This window comes from Pteronotus mesoamericanus, unplaced genomic scaffold (genome assembly GCF_021234165.1).
Source record: "Pteronotus mesoamericanus isolate MK-2021 breed Mesoamerican mustached bat unplaced genomic scaffold, CSHL_Meso_final contig_164, whole genome shotgun sequence".
Taxonomy (NCBI): Eukaryota; Metazoa; Chordata; class Mammalia; order Chiroptera; family Mormoopidae; genus Pteronotus; species Pteronotus mesoamericanus.
This window is the reverse complement of record NW_026555065.1, coordinates 1,347,804-1,370,038: the sequence shown is the minus strand read 5'-3', so window position 1 is coordinate 1,370,038 and position 22,235 is coordinate 1,347,804. Positions and strand designations below refer to the sequence as shown.

The window sequence follows — 22,235 nt, the reverse complement described above, 5'->3', positions numbered from 1 at the left end:
CCTTCACTCAGTCCCAGTCCTTGACTAGGGATTTCCCCAGGGCCGTGTAGGGACGAGGGGCAGGAGCCGGGCGTCAAGGGCAGTGAGGACATCCAGGCCCCAATTGGGGATGGGCGAATTTCGCACAGCAGAACCTTTCTTCACCAACACGTCGTTTCCCAGCCGGCCGGCTTTGGAAGAGACACCCCACATTAACCGTCCCTCCCGCTCGCACCCGCCCCCTCCCGGCCCTGCCTGGAGAGGCTCGCCTTCCTCGCCGCCCGGAGGTCGGAGCTGCTGCCGCGCTAGCGTTCCGCATCGCTCCAGGGCCCCTCAGGCGCGGAGCTCCGAATCCATCAAGAGTCTCCGGCACGTCTGAGCTCCGGTGGGCGAGGGCTTGCGTGTTTCCTCCAGCTAGGGAGGTCGGAGAGCGGAGGTGGAGGCAGTTTCAGGCCTTAGGCCTGGCGGGCCGGGTCGGGTGAGACGCGCCCATCATTAGCCAAACGGGGCGCCCGCGGCCCTCTTGGGACCTCACCAGCGACCCGTAGCTCTGACACGCGCTGGTCGTACCCCGCAGGAAGGACGGGTCCGGCCTGAGGCCTGGGGCGGCGGCCACCATGGAGATCACCTCGGCCCAGGGCCGGTGCCAGGGGCCTTGGGGGCGGCCCTGACCGTCCTCCTCCCCGCCAGTGCTGGGTCGTGGACGTGCCCCCAGCGGCAGTCCGCCACCTCTGGCTCTCCGCCTTCCCCGGGCCGCGCTGCTGCCTGGGCGCGGCGGCGGCGACGGCGCCCTGTTGAATGGGCTGTGAGGGCCCAGGTTTGTAGCGCTGGCGAACGCGGCCTCCGGGGGCGCAAGGCAGCAGCAGCGGTGGCGACCAAACGGGTGTTGGAGTTGGCGGCGGCCATGGAGGGCCTGGCTGGCTATGTATACAAGGCGGCCAGCGAGGGCAAGGTGCTGACTCTAGCTGCCTTGCTCCTCAACCGGTCTGAAAGCGACATCCGCTATCTGCTGGGCTATGTCAGCCAGCAGGGAGGGCAGCGCTCTACGCCCCTTATCATCGCAGCCCGCAATGGCCACGCCAAGGTGGTGCGCCTGCTGTTAGAACATTACCGGGTGCAGACTCAGCAGACTGGCACCGTCCGCTTCGACGGGTAGGTACATCCCAACTCCAGCTTCCGCTCCCATTTGCGCCGACCTACCACTTCATGGGTCTTACCCTCCCTTACTCTCTTCATGGAAGTATCACTTATCCCTTTTTCTACCTCCTGCCCCATTAATGCCCACCTCATCTTCCAGGGGTAATATTCCATCCCATGTTTTGCTACTCATCCTCATCGGCCCCAACATTTTTTTTCCTTTTTAGAGGTAAATAGCCACACCCTCTCTCTTGATGTTTAATAGTTCTTTTCTAGATAGTCTGTGAAGAAACAATACGAAGCCGGTGGTTGCTTTTTCAGGTTTTACCTTTATCAGTACTGAGGTTGTAAGAGATCAGAAATTAACGAGATCGGCAGTTAACATTGGAGACCTCTGAAGAGTTATTTGGCGAACCAGTTTTTACTCTTTCAAGTTAGTGGTATGATAAACCCTTTGGTGGTTTTGCTGGGGCCTTAATGTCAAAATAAGCCCCTAGAACCAGCAGCAGCTCTAGTCTCTTGAGGGATTGTCAGGCAGCTAGACGTCCCCACTGATTCTTCCCCATTGCCAGGGGTAGGTATATTGGCTGCAAAAATGGCACTAGACTGGGTGTAGGAGATGATACAATTGTTAAATTACATGTTATCCGATGATATTGTGGGGAAGCTTTCTAATTTACTGTTTGTGTTTTTTTTTTTTTTTTTGTGGTGGGGAGTTAAAAAATTCATATTGTCATACTTAAAATTTGGCTTTTGAGTTTAATTGTACATTTTGGGGATAGTGATAATGTTGAATACGGAATTGTCAGATTTAACATTATTCTTTTTCTGTGCCGGGTGATTATAAAGTATTTTACAGATTACAACTGCATGATTTTGCTTCACTGATTGCATTTATTTTTGCTGACTTGTACTAGTACATAAGCTATTCTAATATTTTCTTTTGAGGTAGATGTGGTCCAAGCATAAAGATATGTAGCTCTAGTTTTGGTGATTGAAAACTGCTTGGTTAAAACATGATTAAAAAATCACTTCTTGAAGATGACTAGAGCATTGTTGAATTTTGATGGAGTCTTTTTCTTCTGTTTTTTAGATGAGAGGAAAGTATTTTAGAGTATTACATTTTAATGAAATGATAGTCCATGGGTCGTGGTTAATCTCCCCTAACACCTCTGTAGACATTAAGGAGATTTTTTTTTTCATGTTAACCAAAGATGGCAACCCGATTCATGTTTGATTCCCCGTACTGGCTTCAGTGTCCTTTCTGTAGCTCCCTGCATTCCCTAAGCCTTTTCTGTACCCAGAGGGGGAGCAAAGCAGAAAGACCCCTGAACTTCCAGCACCATTCCAGCTGTATAGACATATGCATCCACTGATAATATGAATCTTGGCAAAAACAGCTCCTGGGAACAGTGCTGCTAATGAGCTTAAGACGACCTATTTGGATGAGGGAAGTATACTGGAGAGAAAACATAGTTTTCTAAAGAATTTGGAAAGGCTTTGCTTTTATTTCTGTCTTTTTTAACCTTCAAAGAGAAAGGTATTTTGAGATGGCAGTTAAAAGAACCCATAATGACTAGAAATTGAGCCTATACAGTGGCATACCTTGCCCACTAATCTGCCCTGGCCTTTGAAATTAAGGGATTCAGTGAGCAAACATTTATTGAACACTTACTGTGTGCAAGGAAGGCTCTGTGGTATTAATTGTGTAGGCAGAGGTGAGTAACATACTGTGCCCACGGTGGAGGAAGACAGTCTAGTGGGCGCCGGGGGAGAGATACTTATCAATGAGTAATTGCAGATGCTGTGCCATTTAGGTTTCTAGAAATCTTCTGGACTACTGAGGGGCACAGGAAGAGGAAGTGCTTAGCTTTGCCTGGGTGAATCAGAGAAGGCTTCACAGCCAGGTGATGTTTGAGCTGAGTCTTAAAAGGATTGTAGAAAGTGAAGAAGAAGGTCAGCAGCATAGTGCACTTACAGTGACAAGTGTTTCAGTGCAGTCGCAGGAAGGGATTCAAGCCAGGGAAATTAAGACAGAGACTGTGGGAGCCTGGGTAGAGGTGGAGGCCAGATGTTGGTGAGCCTTGTATAAAGTACAAGAGTCAGACTGGTGAGACTGAAGCTGCAAGCGTTTCTATCGTTTGTGATTTTGTCTGACCCTTCTTGAATTTATATTTTTTTGTTTATGCATCATTGTAATTATGAATTTATTAGCTGCTATGTTAAAATAGTTTAATATTTATTTTACTTATTAAATGCCTATGATGGGCCTAGCCTTGTGCCACATCCTGTGAAGGTAGAGAAAAAATGTAAAGGTCCTACTTTTGAGGAGCTTACTAATTAATTAACAAAGGAGAATTGAAGTTCATGGCCACCTTTCTGCCCACTCACATGACTTGGTGAGATTATTTTGCAGTTTATCCCAGTCATTCTGGCATTTTAGAACTAGATAAAGAGGGTGTTATTGTAAATGTGATGATTTCACTTTGCACTCATTACAGACATTGTGAAAATGTTAGCCTGAGTGAAGTGTTCACAGTATAAATCTCACTCACCCCTTGGCGGCTGGCTTTTGAGGTACTTAGCCAACCCCCCATCTTTATTAATTTATTTATTGGCCTATTTTATTTTTATATATTTTTTCCTTACCCGAGGATATGCTTTTACTGATTTTAGAGAGAGAGGAAAGTGGGTGGTAGGGGGAGGGGAGAGAGAGAGAGAGAGAGAGGCAGAAATATCGGTGGGAGAGAGAAACATCAATCATCTGCGTCCTGCACACGCCACAACCAGGGATTGAACCCAGGCATGTGCCTTGACTGGGGATCAAACCCGCAACCCCTTGATGTCTGGGAAAATACTCCAACCAACTGAGCCACCCAGCCAGGGCTATGTTATTTTTTTTTAATTGAATTTATTGGGGTGACATTGGTTAATAAAATTATATAGGCTTCAGGTGTACAATTCTATAATACATCATCTGTATATTGTATTGTGTGTTCACCAACCCAGATCAAGTCTCCTTCTGTCTCCGTTTCTCCCCGCTTTACCCTCTTCCACCTTTCGCTCTGGTAATCACCATACTGTTGGTACTGTTGTCTGTGTCTATGAGGGTACCCCTCTCCTCTTAATCCTTTCATCTTGTTCACTTGTTGCACATTTACAGAATGGAATACTGCTCAGCTGTTAAAAAAAAAAAAAAAAAAGGAGCTCTTACTGTTTGCAATAACATGGATGGACCTGGAGAGTATTATGCTAAGTGAAATAAGCCAGTCAGAGAAAGACAAGTACCTATGATTTCACTTATATGTGGAATCTAATGAACAAAATAAACTAACAAAATAGAAACAGACTCATAGAGACAGAGAACAGACTTACAGCTGTCAGAGGGAAGGGAGGTTGCGGGGCTGGATGAAAAAGGCGAAGAGATAAAGCCAAACCCCCGTTTTAGATTCCATTGGCACTTGAGACCCATGGCTAGGTGGGGACAAACAGGTTCTTTGTGCATGCTAATATAGGTGTTTCCTAACTTTCAATTACTTGTGTACCAGCCTCACAATTTTTTTGCCAAATTGTTCATCACCTCTCCTGTTAGTTGCCTAATATTTAAAAAAGTCTCACTTCTTAGCTTTATACTGAACATAGGATCTGTGTAATTATGGGTTTGATATGGAATGTGTTTTCTGTGTGTGTATGTGTATGTGTGAAAGACATTAAATTAACATTAAAATAAAAAAAGTATGTTATGCCTCAAAACTTCTATAATACCTTAGGAACATAAGTGGATTGATTCATTGTAGAGCTTCAAGGGGAAGGGACCACCCACCCTGCTTAAGCTCCACGATGATATTTGAGTCCCTGTTCATATTTTTAGGCGTAACATTTGATACTATTTCACTTATGGCTTAATATGTGAAGGCTAAAATTGACACAGATGAGTATGAATGAAAGAACCTTTAGTTAGAGAATGGGAAGTTGTTAAGAATGTTATAGAAATGGAACAGAACAAAGGCTAGGTGTCATGTGACCATGGAATATTGTGCTGGCTTGAGTTCTCCAGGCTTGATTGCTCTGTGCCAGAATTTGTGGGAACCCCTGTACTATATGTTGGTACTAATAGAGGTTTGCTGATATGGGTGGGAAGAAGAATAGGACCTCTGGGAATTCTGAGGCTTTTTGTTGAGTGCTCTTATTTTTTTTTTAGTCCTTACCCAAGGATATATTTATTGATTATAGAATGAGGTGAGAGAGAGGGAGAGAGCGGGAGAGAGAGAAGGAAAGCAAGGGAGAGAGAAACATTGAACGGTTGCTTTCTATATGTGCCCTGAACGCCCTGACCGGAGATCAAATCTGCAGCCTAGGTATGTGCCCTCACTTGGGATCAAACCCACAGCCTTTTGATGTATGGACGTGCTCCAGTTGACTGAGTCACCTGGCCAGGGCAGCGCTCTTTCTTTTAAAGTCAGTGCTACTACTTACTAATACTTTTAATGGATATCCAGGTAGAGGAAAGGAATGACAGTCGCATTATTACTTGACTTCATTTAGAAAGTCATTGCTAGTATGTATTTCCAGGAACTTTATTTGATCTAGTGAACGATTTTAAGGACTTTGGTTAAAATAAAGTGCTGATTATTTACGTCTAATGAATTTTTATTTCCATTTCAAATACTTGAACCAAACATTTTTATTTCAAATTGAACCAAAAAATAGTTAAGTTTTGTGAACAGCAATGTTATTTTATATTGTGAAGTGTTTCCATCATCTGATACGTACATTTTGTTTAAAAAGGTGAATGAATATCAGATCATAGTTTCTTGATTTTTTTAAGATGAAATAATAATAGAGAGTTTACATTGCAATTTTGGTCTGAGTCTAGAAAGATCATTGTTTTATATAGTGCTTCTCCTATAGACACTAAGTAAATGTTGCATTGATTTTATTACATTTTTATTTTTGTTTGAGGCAGTATATGCTTATAATTTTAGCTGAATTTTATGAACAAAGGAATGTCAGCTGTTAGGATTATAATTCTCTTTAGTCTATTTGATATATTTTTTAGATGTAGAAATTAAAAATTTACTATGGCTAATGTTTCTGAAGGACTAGTCATTTTTTAATACATTGCAGTGATTTTGTCATAAACTATTTAAAGAATTGTAATTGCCTCAGTGAAAATAGGTAATGGAAACTTTCTAGAGGTGCCTGTTACCAAAAAATGAAAAAATGGAAATTATTAGGTTGTACCAGGGAAAGTATTAAACTATGGCAAAAACTAAGGGAAGTATATACTTGTAATTTAATTTTTATTCATACCATTTTTGGAAATTTGAGGTCAGAAAATATGTTAATCAGTTTTTTTCCTCTTTTTTAATTTTTAAAGTGGGGTCATATTTATCTTGGGATATAACTTCCAGAGTTACAGATACTGTATGTGAATACCTATTTTAATGTAACATTTCTTAAATTTTGGGTAGATTAGGTTCATGTTCCTGGCACACAATAATTTTATACTTTTTTTTTTTTTAAAGATTTTAGTTTTTTATTTTCAGAGAGTGGAGAAGAGGGGGCATGAGAGAGAGAGAGAAACATCAATGTGTGAGAGAAACATTGATTAGTTGCCTCTTGCTTGCCCTTAACTGGGAACCTGGCATGCAACCCAGGCATGTGTCTTGACAGGGCATTGAACCAGCGGCCTTTCGGTTTGCAGTCTGGTGCTCAGTCCACTGATTATTGGCTAATAATTTTATACTTGAGTGAAATTGTGGAATTATGTAAATGTATATATTAACTATTTATTTTTTAGTAGATTATAGTTAATACTCGCTTTGGAAATGCTTTTCAAATAGAAAAAAATGTCATGGACTATGATTTCTTACATTTGATGCATTTTATAGTTTCCAAAGTGCTTTTTTATTTTTAATCTCATAAACTTTTTAGTTACATCTGTAAAATGGGCATATTAATAGTACCCACCCCATAGGGCAATTGGAAGGAAGTTATTGTTAGAATTAAATGAAATATATTGTATTAAGCACTTAATACAGTGCTTGGCACATTGAAAATATATATTAGCTATTTGTGTTTATTTAAACTGTTACTCTTTAAGTTGACTTGCTTCCTTTTGTTTTTAACTATACCTATTTTTAGTTAAGGTATAATGTTTAGTAAGGTACATAAATCTGAAGTGTACAATGTGATAAAATTTTAATGTTTACATCCATGTAATCACCCTTTAGATTAATATGTAGGACATTTTTATCATTCTAAAAGTTTCTGCTGTGCCTTTTCTTAGTCAGTTCCTCCCCTCACCCCTCCCAGAAGTAATGATTTTTCTGCCTTCTATCACTATTACCCTTGAATTTCCTATAATTGTAGTCATAGCAGCATACTCTTTTCTGTATAGCTTTTTTTTTTTTTGCTTAATACTATCTGAGCTTCATCCATGTAGTTGCATGTATCCATAGTTGTTTATTTAATGGTTTGTAGTAGTCCATTGTATGAATATGTGGCAGTTTATTTATTCTGTTGATGGATATTTTGGTTATTTCTAATGTTCGATAGTTATGAATAAAGCTGCTATGAACATTTTTGTATAGGTTTACTGGTGGACATTTGCATTCTTTTCTCTTCAATATATATCAAGCACAGAGTTGCTAGGTCATAGGATGGGTATATGTTTAACTTTAATAGTTACTGCCAGTTTCCCCGAACTGGTTGAACTAAATTACATTTCTACCAGCAGTTTTCACCCGCAACGAGAGTTTGTGTTGCTCTACAACCCGGCCAGCACTTAGTGTTGTCATGTCAGTTCTTACTAATTTTAACTATTCTGGTGGGTGTGTATTGGTAACTCCTAGTTTTATTCTGCATTTCCCCAGTAAGTATTTTGAACATCTTTTCATGTTTGTCATTTGAGATCTTCTTTTGTGAAGTATGCTTGTTCAGTCTTTTCACCCATCTTTTAACTGTATTGTTTGCCTTTTTCTCATTGACTTGTCAAATGCATCTGATACAAATGTCTTCTCCCAGTGAGTGGATTCCCTGTTTTCTTTCTTTACAATGTCTTTTGATGAGAAGTCTTTAATTTTAATGTAGTCTAATGAATCAAATTTTTTCTTTTATGGTTATTGCTATTTTTGCATTCTGTTTAAGAATTTGTCATCAACCAAGGGTCATGAAGTTAGTGGATTTTCTTTTGAAACTTTTATTGTTTTGCTTTTTATATTATAGATCTATGCTACTTCTATAATTTTTGTGTGTAGTTTGAGGTACAGTAAGAGTCAAGGTTAAATTTTTTTTCCCATACAGGCATCTAGTTGCTTTAGCATCATTTGTTAAAAAGACTATACTTTGTACCTGAATTTCACTGGAGTATTTGTCATAAATCAAGTAACTCTATGTGTATGAATCTGTTTCTGAAATTTTTGTTTGTTTGGTCTGTCCTTGTGCTATGACACACTATCTTAAGTACTGTAGTTTGTCCTTCAACTTTGTTTATCTTTCAAGACTATCTTGGTTGTTCTAGGTCCTTTACATTTCTATATACATTTTAGGATTGGCTTCTCAGTTTCTACACACATGTGGATGTGTGTGTGCACGCGCGCACACAGTGTGCCTGCTTGGATTTTGGTTTTGATCACATCAAATCTGTAGATCGTTTTGGGGAAGAATTGACATCTTAACACTATTGAATTTTCTAACCCATGAACATGTAATATTTCTCCATTTATGTAGGCCTTTAATTTCTCTTAGGAATGTTTTTTAGTTTTCAATTTGGAAATATACATTTTTTGTTAGACTTATTACTAGATACAAATTTTTCTGATGTTGTCTGGTATGCTTTTTGACAGTGAAAGAAAAAGTTTTGAACCTTATGTATCATCATGACAATAAAAATGTAATAAGTAAATTTTGATTAAACTGAATTGTTTGTAAAAGGTACAGTTGATAACAACTAAAACACATCATGGATGTAATATCTTAATTTTTTATTCTTTAGTTTAAAACATTAACAGTTAAAGAGCATTTATAAAACAAACATTTAAAGAGAGACTTCAGAAACCTAATTTTTTTGAGGTTTATCTGAGGATTCAAAATGCGCAAATATTAAGTGTACAGTTAGGCTGAGTTTTTTCCCTAAATATCCACCCATGTGGCTACTAGCTAGATCGTGATTTAGGTCATTTTCAGTAGCTTTAGGCCTCTTCCCAGTCACTCCTACATCCTCTCACATAGGTAACCCCATAGGTAACTGTTACTGAGAAGGCTTTGCTTACAGACATTTTGTGTCATTATTTGAAACTGAAGAAGTAAATTGCTTTTGAATTATTACAAACTGTTTTCTTTTAATTTTCATCAGAAATAATAGGTGGTGATGTTTTCTCAGTGTTGTTAATTGGGGTTAAACTATGATATTTATATAGGCTTATATTTATATTGGGAGATTATACTCTTTTTCACTTCATGGGAGGTATAATTTGACCTGTGTGGTATGGTGAGAAACTCACTAATCAGGTGTTTAGTAATAAATTGCTCTAGTGAATATTGGTTTTGATTGATCTTATTCTTTAACATGTTCAACTATGTATATTTATTTTAGTGGTTCTAGCACAGTAGAATTAAGTATTTCCAGCAAAAATCTATTTTTAGGATTAATGGTCAGTAATAGATTAAAATGTTGGGAAACTGAGGTTGGGGAAAAATTGGAATGGAAAGGTGGGAAAGATTGACTTCTTAGCAAGCTATTTTTTTTTTTTTAAATCCTCACTCAAGGATATGTTTATTGCTTTTAGAGAGGGAGGAAGAGAGGGAGGGAGAGAGAGAAACATAAACATCAATATGAGAGAGAAACAATGATTGGTTGACTCGTATCCTGACTGGGGATTGAACCCACAACCTAGGTATGTGACCTGTGACCTTTTGGTGTACTGGGTGATCTCCAACCAACTGAGCCACTCAGCCAGGGTGCAAGCTAATTTTATACAAGTAGTGAAACTAGCCCATATTAGATAGTAAGTAAGTGGTGACTGTGAAGCTGCTAAGTCCAATCATAGACCAAAGGTCAGGGAAGATGCCTACTTGGTTTGTGGAAAGTATTAGTTGTTTACTGCTGTTAGTATTTTTTCCCCAGTGGCTTAGTTGAGGAACACACATAGACACACAATATGGACACACACATATATGTACATATTTTTTAAACTTTTAAATTGGAGTAAAATGTATAGAGACAAATGCACTAATTAAAAGCGCATGTTTGTTTAACAAAGTCCCCTGTGTGCTTCCTGCCATTTACTACCTTCCCCGAAAGGTAACCAGTATCCTGACTTCTGACACAACAGATAGATATGTAAATGTAATAATATGATATGTACTATGTTCTGGTGACTTCTTTTCCTCAGCATCATGTTTATGTGACCCATCCGTATTGTTGTAGGAGCAGTAATTGTTTCATTCTCTTTGCTGTAGTAAGGTATAATATTTGCTTAGCTTAGATGATCTTAGGGCATAGTTATGGGCTTAAGAACTTTTCTCCCTAAAGCAGTTTCTAACACAATGTTACTGTAGGGATTGGGTGGCTTTCTTACCGACCTGCTGAGAGAAACTGGTACCTGGGGGACACTGGGAATGAGGAACATGCTGTGCTCTTAAGAGCCTGTGTATCAGCTTGGTGGTAAAGAAGCTACCTCAGTACATTTCCTCTGTCTGAAATTTATTTACTTTTGCTAGTAAAAAGAGAGTGTTTTTTAAAAAAATTCATATACGTTAGTAATAATAGTAATAGCTAACGTTTTTTGAGCTCATACTAGGTACAGGTACTATGCAAAGTGCTTTCTGTAAATTACCTGGTTTTATTTTCACCAAAATTAATGTTTTCCTAGTATTCTGTAGATTGAGGTTTTGGTCAGTAGTAATGAATACATTCTGTACATTTATGTCAGGGTGTGTGGCCTCCATTTTCTAACTCTTTGTTCTTTTCATGAATAATAGGTATGTCATTGATGGTGCCACCGCTCTTTGGTGTGCGGCGGGAGCAGGACATTTTGAAGTTGTTAAACTTCTGGTCAGTCATGGAGCCAACGTGAACCATACTACAGTAACTAACTCAACCCCTCTGCGGGCAGCATGCTTTGATGGCAGACTGGACATTGTGAAATACTTGGTTGAAAATAATGCCAACATCAGCATTGCCAACAAGTATGACAATACCTGCCTAATGATTGCCGCATATAAAGGACATACTGATGTGGTCAGGTACCTTTTAGAACAACGTGCTGATCCCAACGCTAAAGCACATTGTGGAGCCACAGCATTGCACTTTGCAGCGGAAGCAGGGCACATAGACATTGTGAAAGAGCTGATAAAATGGCGTGCTGCTATAGTAGTGAATGGCCATGGGATGACACCATTAAAAGTAGCTGCCGAAAGCTGTAAAGCTGATGTTGTCGAACTGTTGCTCTCTCATGCTGATTGTGACCGAAGAAGTCGGATTGAAGCTTTGGAACTCTTGGGTGCCTCCTTTGCAAATGACCGTGAGAACTATGATATCACGAAGACATACCACTATTTATATTTAGCCATGTTGGAAAGGTTTCAAGATCGTGATAACATTCTTGAGAAAGAGGTTCTCCCACCAATCCACGCTTATGGGAATAGAACTGAATGTAGAAACCCTCAGGAACTGGAATCCATTCGGCAAGACAGAGATGCTCTTCACATGGAAGGCCTTATAGTTCGGGAACGGATTTTAGGTGCTGACAATATTGATGTTTCCCATCCCATCATTTATAGGGGAGCTGTTTACGCGGATAACATGGAATTCGAACAGTGTATCAAGTTGTGGCTTCACGCCCTGCACCTCAGACAGAAAGGTAACAGGAATACCCACAAGGATCTTCTTCGATTTGCCCAAGTTTTCTCACAGATGATACATTTGAATGAAACTGTGAAAGCACCAGATATAGAATGTGTTTTGAGATGCAGCGTTTTGGAAATAGAACAAAGTATGAACAGAGTAAGAAATATTTCAGATGCTGATGTCCACAATGCTATGGACAATTACGAATGTAATCTCTACACCTTTCTGTATTTAGTGTGCATCTCCACCAAAACACAGTGCAGTGAAGAAGATCAGTGCAAAATTAACAAGCAGATCTACAACCTGATTCACCTTGATCCCAGAACTCGGGAAGGTTTCACCTTGCTGCATCTAGCTGTCAATTCGAATACGCCAGTTGATGATTTCCACACCAACGACGTCTGCAGCTTTCCAAATGCACTTGTCACCAAGCTCCTGCTAGACTGTGGTGCTGAGGTGAATGCTGTGGACAATGAGGGGAACAGTGCCCTTCATATTATCGTTCAGTACAACAGGCCCATCAGTGATTTTTTGACCTTGCATTCTATCATCATTAGCCTAGTTGAAGCTGGCGCTCACACTGACATGACAAATAAACAGAATAAGACTCCGCTAGACAAAAGTACAACTGGGGTATCTGAAATACTACTTAAAACTCAAATGAAGATGAGTCTCAAGTGCCTGGCTGCCCGAGCAGTTCGGGCTAATGACATTAACTACCAAGACCAGATCCCCAGAACTCTTGAAGAATTTGTTGGATTTCATTAAGTGACTGGATATGTAAAATTGTTTAATGTGGTGCTAAAAAGTAAAGAACTTTAATCACAGACAATAGAATTATGTGTTCATAAATTCTACTTTTCTTTCCATTACCCTTTCTCCCTACCCATCCTTCCTTAGTTTTGTATTCGGTCTTCTTGCCTCATATGGTAATTGATTTCAAATACACTTTAAACAAAGCCACATTGTTTAGGTGTAACTAATCTAAGGTGTTTGAATATTGGTCACTTAACTATTTTTTTTCTTTTTTAAGGAATGAATATAAAATGTTTATGTAACAACATTTATGATTTGAAGTTCTGTTGAAAAAAACTACCTACAAAAGTATTTCTGTTAAGCCTTTGTCAGCATGTTATCCTTGCAGCAGTTTTGAGGATTCCATGAAGAAAAACAACTAAAAATGAACATTATTAATAATGGGGTACCCAGGTGTTCTGCACATGCCAAACTGCTGTAGGTAGTTTTCACTCTTTCAATAATCATGTGGAGTGATACAGCACATTATAACATCAGGAGGATTAAAAAAATATAGCTGCGGATTAATCTAAAAATGTGCTAATTTAATAATAGGTATAAATTTATAAAGTTAAATCCATTGAAATTGTTGCATTATGCTGGATGGTATATACCAAGTAGTAAAATCTTAAAATAACTTTTCAGAGAGTATTGATGGACTATTTGCCTTTAGGCTTGAATTCTAAAATTCTTTGAAGTCTCTTTTAATGTAGTTTATCTAAATTGTAGCAGTCTGCATTTGACTCAACTCACAAACATGTAAAAGTTATGAATGCTGTGTTTTCTTATGAAACAAATTGTCACATATAGTTACACACTCTATTTTTGTTATTTTTCCCTCTCTTTCCTCCTGTGTGGTATCTTAAAATTTGGAAACTACTTTTCCAGAGGGCATTATTTGTGCCTCCCTAATAAGGTGTGTATGACAGATGAAAGGAACCAGGATGTTTTTAATTTCTTTGACTTTCCTAGTCTTTGTAAGTAGAAAAATAATCACTAGAATGGTACAGGAAATTAAATATTTTTCATGATGAAATAATTTGCAATGCTACTTTGAAAGATAATTTATGTCTGAGAGCTGCAAATTTTTCAACCACAAAATGTCAGTCATTCCGACAGGCTGTACAGAGGTCTTTATTTTATTTTATTTTATTTTTGTTTTGTTTTAATGGCAACATTTTAAATGTAAGACTAAAAGAGTATTCTGTGATTATCTTTTAAGCATCACAGAAATTCAAGTAAAGCGTACACACCTATTTTTATTGATGTTAAAAATGATAAAATAAAATTAGCTATATCTGTATTTTTCTCTCTAGTGCCAAATGAATGCCTTAGCTACTCGTAGTGCATGGTACTGTAAGTAAAGACGTACACTTTTTTTTTCATGAAAAGCATTATAATGATGTAGCAACATCATATATAAACTTAAAACCTGTAAGGTTTCAATTAACACTTTATGTATGGATATTGCTTTGTGAAGTATAAGAGAAAGGTTGCAGTTGGATCAGTATAAAACATAATGACCAAGCCAAAATTAGCACCTAGGGCCTTAAATAAAATAAAGGTACCCCACAAAATGAACTACTTTGAAGGGTGGGAGGGAATGGAAGGGGGAACTTTAAAAACTTTTTCCCCCAAGAATGCAAGATACTTTTACAGCTACTGTAGTTATAGTTTGTGTGTCCTCTTGCTTCAGTTAGGAACGTTTTGATGGTAAATTCTGTCATGGTAATATATTTCTGTTTTTCTAACCTGAAATTTTTACAAGGAAGGTTTTTTAGGATGGTTTAAAGGGAGGTATTTGAATGAACCCTAATTTGAAAATTACTGGCCTTGATCCTCCTGGTGTGAGTCAAGGAAATACTGCACCTTGCTTTTGACACCCCTAGTGGACAGAGAGAAAAAGCACGTCCTCAAGGTGAGTGAATCATGTCTTTCTGCAACTCAGATCGGACCCTGCATTTTTCAGACTTCAAGGCCTGCTTAATTGACAGTCTGAGGAACGGCTATAATACTTGGTATTAAGCTGGTTTCATTAATAATGTATATGATTTTTAAACACCAAAACTTAAAATATCAGATAATATTGCATGTTTTAAAAACCATTTCATCCCTTTGGCAACACAAGACCAACACTATTTTAGATATTGTTTCTTTGTAAAATGAGGATAATGATTATATGTACATATTTAGACATCCAAATCTAATGACACAGTGTTTTTGAGAAAGGAGAACTGAATGCTGGAGAAAGTAAAACTGCTGATTGAAATGCTGACAAAGTTGGAGAAAATTTGAAGACAGTGGAATAAACTATGAACTCTGCTAATGGTAACTGAGTTTTTTTTTTTTTAAACTATAGTAGAGAAGTATGTTGTGCACTATATTGCTAAGGATGTGTGATTCTGTCTTGTAAAATAAATCCAAATATGTATTGTGAAACACCTGTATAAAACCATTCTTGAAACAAGTGACCTACATGCCTGTTTTTTTATTTGTTTTTGGTAGAATTATTTTAAAATATGTTTAGCCAAACCCTTCCCAAGGTTAAGTTTTTTTTTGTTGTTTTTAGATTTTTGTTTAAGGGAAATAAATAGGTAAGAAAGGTGATAGTTCTGTATCTCAGCTTTCTGAGAACTCCAGGCTGTTTCCATTTTCCAGCCAGTTTTGTCATTTTATGTTTCATATTGGTAGGATTAAGCTTTGGATTGTAAGTCTTCCCTGATAACATTACAAATTCAATCAAAACTTCTTTGTCTTGCTCAGTGATTGTCATATAAATTTGGTTGACCTGATGACTACCTGGGCACACACCATGTGAAACTTAGCTTGATTTTGTGTAGAGTTGCTTAAATTGAGTTCTTGAGTTTAGGTGACTATTTAACTCAAGGAACAGGCAGCAACTCCATTCCCTCAATTGATAAAGAAGGGGGATGCTTTTGATAGAACTCTGACACTACCATTTTTTTCAGTCTACCCTGACTTGCTGTAGTAGGCCGCAGTCCAACTACCGTAAGGTTCTTCACTGTGGGAACTTCAAACAAAGCAGGCAAGCTTTGGTCTTGCTTATTTCTGGGAGAGGTTTTATTTCATGATATTAATCTTGATTAATAACTGGTAGTTATGAGAAACTTAGGTGTGATAGCACTGCGTGAAGTAAAAGATGATAAGGGGCAGCGGATGCCTAAATAACTACATTTGGCAAGTGATTTTGAAAATTAAAATCCCAAGGGAACAACACCCTGTCGCCAGTCTCCACTGCAGCTCCTTTATGAATAAGACCATTTTGGAGTATTCAAGCAAAGCATTTCTGTTTTGGGAATGGGGCAGGGTAAGGAGTGAGTTGCTGGACCTTGGACTTCAGTTTGCTGGTTTTAGAAGCAGCCAGTGATTAAACTAGTGAGTAGATGGATAAAAGTATAAACAACTTGTTTTTATGGTAGATTTTCTGTAAAAATCGTAAGTGTTCCTTTTCAGACTAGCCAGATGTACCAATGTACAGATGACGTTCTATTTTTCCTCAGTGACTGTACTGTAACATTAAAATGGGTTACAGAAATCGAAACTCTTGCCTTTTGCTCTCTGACAAGTTAGTTACTAGTTCATAAGATTTTAAGCTGTGTTCAACTGTGAAAGTGCACAGCTGTGCTCCGGATACCCTCTCTGAAAAGCAGAAAGCTCCTAATTATGTGTGGCACGTTGCAGGGCTTTCTCACACATTTCTGGCAGATTTGCCCACATCTTCAGATGGGCTGGGTTATATAGCATCCCCACCCCCATAAATGGGATCTGAAATAAATACTACACTGATAGTGGTGATAGATACATTAATTTTTACAACTGTAAAGTAAATGTGGTCTTTAGTCCTAGGTTTGTGGTGTATTCATTTGTGTTAATGTGTAGGGAAGGGACATTAACTTGATGGTTATGGGGAGTGTATCTTGATGTGTGTGCAGGGGTGAGTATTGCTAAATCATTAACAGCTTTTCATTTAGGGGTGAGTCACGTGATGAATGGCCTAATCAGAAAAATGAAGGAGCGAAGATGCAAGCTTTACCAAGTGATGACGTGAACAAGGTTTTGTATGTTTTTTATCAGGTGTTGTAAAATTTGTGCATGGCTTCTTTTTTGTTGTTGTTACTTAGTAATTGGTAGAGGAGAAAACATGAGGGGGAAAAAAAAAACCTCAGCTTTGCTAACCAATCTTTTCAAAGGTACATAGTTGGGGGGAGTAAAATCTGACTGGCCTAACGTGTTGAAAGATCCCATCCTCTATAATATTCACCCCATCCTGCAATCTTCCATGTAGAGGAACTAAATGGTTGTATTCTAGTAATTCACTGTGATTTATAACAAACCAGTGATGTTATTCTATTGTGCACTTTTGTCAAACCATTTACGTGACTTTAATAAACTTAGTAAACTTGCTGACTGCACCAGAGATCTGTTAGTGATTTATATATTGCATGACATTTTCTGTTCGAGTTTGACATGTAGAATCATTTTTAATTTCATGGCAATTGACAGTCCTAATAGCTCAGCTAATTTGAAACTAACAAAATTGCTGTGTAAAAGGAAAAAATGGTGTTTGTGTTCAGTAAATGTTAAAAAAAAACAACCTACCTTGAAGTTTGTGTCTTTATTGTTCAGTGTTCCTTAGTTGAGATATGTTTTGTTGAATTCATTTGAAAAAAAGTTTTCAAAGTTAGAAATGTGAATTGGGAAAAAATTCAGATAGTAAAGAAAACTTCAAATAGTAAAAAAGACAGAAAGGTAAGAAAGAAAGAAAATTCCCTTTTCATCTCTCTCTGCTTCCCATTTGGAATCTTCAGAAGGTGGTCACCATGACTAGTTTTTTGAGTTGCTTCCCAGAATTTTTCTGTGCATGTATGTACTTATTTTTCTTTTCATTAAAAAAAAAATACAAATGGATTTTACCTTTCTTCCACTATTCTTCATCTTGTCTTTTTCATTTAATATGTCTTAGACATTTTAAAATTTTGGTATGTGTAGATTTAAAAAAACAAAGCTTCATAGCAATTAATTCTATGGGTGGACCTAACATTTATTAACCAGACCTTATTTTTGAACTTTTAGGTTTTCAGTTTATTTATATTCCAAGTAATGCTTCAGTGAACATCCTAATATACTATATTCATAGGACAAATTCATTGCAAGCACTGGAACTTCTGGTTTAGCTACTGACTATTTAAAATCTTTATAGAAGTTAACAAATTGTTTTTTATCTCCCTATACCCTTACTGACATCAGATATTACCTAATGATTTAATTTTTGTCAAGATGATGGATGAAAAATAGTATCTCATGGTTTTTGATCTGTGTCCCTTTGTTATGAATGAGGTCGACACTTTCACATATATTTACTGACGTTTTATATTTCTTTGGTTTTCTCTTGGGTTGTGGTCTTGTTAGACATTTTTTGGAGTTTAAGGAAATTTTCTTTGACATGTCACAGTTTGTAGTTTGTTTTTTGACTTTAAGTATAGTAGTTTTTATAGAAGTTTACATTTTTATGTAGCCAAATTTATCTTTTTTAAAAATGGATCTGAGTTTTGTACTTTGCTTATTGTAAGGTTATCTCCATTTCAAGATCAGAAATCTTTTTCATCTGTGTTTTCTCCTAGGCATTTAATGGCTTCTTCCTCCCACTTCTCTCCTCTTTTCCTTTTCCTCCTCCTCCTCAGGTGGTTCACAAAGCTTGTTGGCAAGATTAGACAAAATCGTATATTCTAATTTGCCTGTGCTCTGTAAATTGGGTGTGCTTATTAGTCCATCCCAAGAGCAGGACTGGGGTTTCCTCCTGCCTCTACAAGTGGGAACAAACTGTTGGAAATTAGTACTTAATAAGCACCAGCTATGTATCAGGAACTATACCAGAGATGTGCATACATGAATAAGAAAGAAGGTTCCTGTCCTTGGTAAGCTCTTTGTCCAGCTAAATGTTCCTATTTGAAATCCAGTTTTCTAGTTTTCCTACAATTTTAATTTTAATTTCCTAAATAAAATTTTATGATGTTACTCTTGACTGTGGCTTGGGACAGTTTCTGAAACATTTTAGAAAACATCATTTGAGTTGCTGCTTGTTTTTTTGTATACTACCCCAGAGATAAGAACAAAGAATGTGAATGACTGATAAGAGAGGATGAATCCATAAAGGAATGGTATCCCATCCTTTCTAAAACAAGTATTTTTCTGCTCATACCCGACGGTAAGCCTCATGAGTTTGCTAGGTACATTTTCTCCTATGTCACATTGAGAAGTTTCAGAGCCCAAGTGCCAGGCTAACTCTGTTCACGGTACACCAGCAAAGCTCCTCTGTGCTGTTTCAGCTTCTGTTTTGGAACATGCTGTCCTACTTTAGTGGAAGCTAATGGAATAGACAGTGACACAGAAGTACTCTGCAGATTTTAATGGAGTCGATCAAGCTTGACTGCCCTTTGAAAAGAGCCTAGTTGATGTTAATACTAATATATGGATAATTTGGGGTTTTTTTAAAATAGTAAGTAATGCAGAATAAAGGGCTGATGGCATTAACTAAGAATAAAAACAAAGGCTAATGTATTGTTGAATGAAAATGGGATCATTCACCACTGAAGGTGATATTAAGCCACCCAAGGCACATCTGCTGGTGGATAGACCTGGCCACTTCTTGTTTGGGGTGAGGTGTGGTTGCCGTGAGTCACTGTGCCAGCAAAGGAGCATGAGTAAGCCAGCTGCTTCTATTATAGGCTGCTTGGCATCTTGGTGCTTGAAGCTAGTGGGACTGACTCAAGTCTAGTGTCTTATTCTGGGGGAGGATTGACACTAAAAGTCTTGAGTACTGATGTAGATAATGGCTTGCATTTTAAAAACCTCTAGGAAAGGCAAGTTCCACACCTCCCAGGAGCTCTTCCACATTTGCCTGGGCAGAGTTACTCCCTTCTGTTGTATTCAAGTGAACACTTCGCTCTTTCCAACTGACATCTGCCAAGTAAAGAAATACCACCTTAACAAAAGGAGAACCCAGGAACTCCACTGTTTGCACTGGAAGGAGGTCTACTGGGGTTTTTTTCTGGGGGTTTTGTCCATGGCTGCCACCCAGATATGACCCAGGGCAGCTGAGAAAGGCTGCACTGTTTAAGACACTGACATTGACAATTAGAGAATAATAGACTTTTATGGGTCTAGATGGCTGGTTCTCTTAAGTTTTAATGTGCTTGAAACTATCTCATAGGTATCTGGTTCGGGAGGTCTGGGTGGAAGGAACTGTGTCGTTTTGAGGTGGTTCTGGGACCCGACTTTGAGAGGCTCACCTCTAGATACATAATCTACTTGAATAAGCACAGTTTGCCCCCTGAGCATGCGTGCCCACATCATCTAATGGCAGAGAGAGAAGCAGCACTGATGCCTGGATTTCTCATTCCCAGCTCTCAGCTGGCCGGAGCTGACACTGCAGTTGATGTCCGTTTCCCTGCAGAGGCCAGAGGCCTCTTTGGAATCTACCCATGGATTGCACCTTAGCTTCTGTATTTTCACGGAGGGCTTACCCCGGCCCACGTGGGCTCTTCCCATGTCAGAGTCAAAGGTGAAACCATTCAGAACGTTTTGCACATCTCATTTCCTAACTTCTGGTTGGAGGTCTTTCTCCTCTACTAGATAGCAAGCCTAGAACTTAAAAAAATCCCCACAATCTATGGGCCAAATTCTAAAACCACCTTCTGTTTGGTAATGTGGTTTACAAGAGTCAGACTTTGCCCCAGGCATGTTTTTCTTCTGTGCTCTTGTTTGTTGCAGATTTGCTTAGGTATCAAGGGGATACCTGGAAGTCAAAGCAGTTTGTCTAAAGAAGTGTCTAGGATGAGCCAGTAATGCTTTAAAAAAACCATTTTTAAGTTACACTTTATGTTAACACTCTTGAGTTCAGCCCTTTAGCTCCATCATAAATAATTATTCTACTAGATAGAACATTGCTAATAATGGATAGAACATTGCTAGTAATGTCCCTCTGTGAACCACAGTATGAATTTTAATGTTGATTTGAGGTTGCATTTTGGGTTGCTTGCCACTAAATGCTAAAATTGCTGTTCATCTTCCATCCCAGACAACAGCATCATCTTCCATCCCAGATAACAGCAAAAATCTGCAGCAAATCCCACTCTGGAGACTTGCTGAAATGAGAGAGTCTTCTAAACTCCAGGCTGGACTTGAGTTAATTTGAACAACATTATGATGAGAGCGCAGTTCCCATTACTCATCACGGAAGGTCATTGGTGCATGTTAACCCCTTGTTTGTTTTCTAGCCTCTACGTTCACAGGTCTGTCGACCTCAGCTGTCAGCACCAGGAGAACTTTGATCTCTTCCAACCAATTAAGTCTTAATCCCTGGGCTGGGCCTTTGCATAGCTAGCTTTTAAAACTCCCAGGTGATTTTACTATGCAGCCAGGCCTGAGAAACTGCCCTAGCGTGAGGCTTTGCCCCTCATTAAGATGCGCCTTCTCTGCTCGCCCTGCCCGGCGCTCTTAAGGCTGGCCTTGGATGTTTACACCCAGAGCAAACACATTTAGAAAGGGAAATTGATGAGAGAGACACACAATGCAAAGGGCTTGAAGATTCAAGCCTCCCATTTTTTCCATCTTTTCACCGTTTAGTTGTTCTCGGGGGAGGGCATGGTGGGACTGTGGAGTCCTATGGATGAAGGCTGCCTCTTGAGTCCAGAGGTTCCAATTCAGTGACCCTGGGCTGCACCTGACATGCAGATAGGTTTTGTTTGGCCTGCACTGTGGTTGCACATGATAGTAAAGAAATTTTAGAATTCTATTCTCCAAGTCAGATTTCTATAAAAAGGCATTTTGAGTTGGTCTTTAACAGGAGACTTGGTGCTTAAACAAAGCACTTTTTAGTGGGTTCATTGATTGTCCAGCAAGGTTGCTATTCATGGAGGTAATGATGCAAATAAAATATGATTTGTAAAATGTCTCCTGATTTTGCTTCACCATTTAAGAAAAGTATTTCCATAAAGAGTTACTTTATATAAATTTCCTTTGCTCCTTCAGTAAGCCCTCCTGGCGCCAGGCTGGAACGACAGGCTGTGGTGAGCGTGAGCTGTCCTGGGATTAATTAGCCTTGGTTTTGCTGTGAAAGCTAGGGCTGCCTCTTAATTTCTCTGGTTCTGAGGGTCCACATCTGTGGGGAAACAAGATGAAATAATTTCTGTGGTTCTACTTCTGATTCTTGGGATTACAATGGCACAGGAATAGAATGGAGACAATTTGGTCTAAGAGCAGAGTGTGTGTGAAGGTGCAGAAACTCCAAGTCAGGCTGTAAGAAGGTCAGCACTGAAGTGCTAGCTTGGGGAAGTCAGGGAGGCCTGAGGGGAGAGCTGGAACAAGGGGGTAGAAGCTACAGTGACGAGGGTTTCAACCATCCTAACCGGCCAAAGATGGGACGGCTGGTCTTGGGAGGAAGGGAGTG

General features: G+C 38.8%; 1 protein-coding gene across 1 annotated transcript; it reads left to right on the top strand.

Moving 5' to 3' along the window:
• Positions 1 to 227: 227 nt before the first annotated feature.
• Positions 228 to 17,587, top strand: FEM1B (fem-1 homolog B). The gene is made up of 2 exons (XM_054565228.1): positions 228 to 1,131; positions 11,104 to 17,587. The coding sequence occupies exons 1-2, from the start codon at positions 884 to 886 to the stop codon at positions 12,737 to 12,739; spliced, it is 1,884 nt and encodes a 627-aa protein (XP_054421203.1). The 5' UTR covers positions 228 to 883; the 3' UTR covers positions 12,740 to 17,587.
• The last annotated feature ends 4,648 nt before the right edge of the window (positions 17,588 to 22,235 follow it).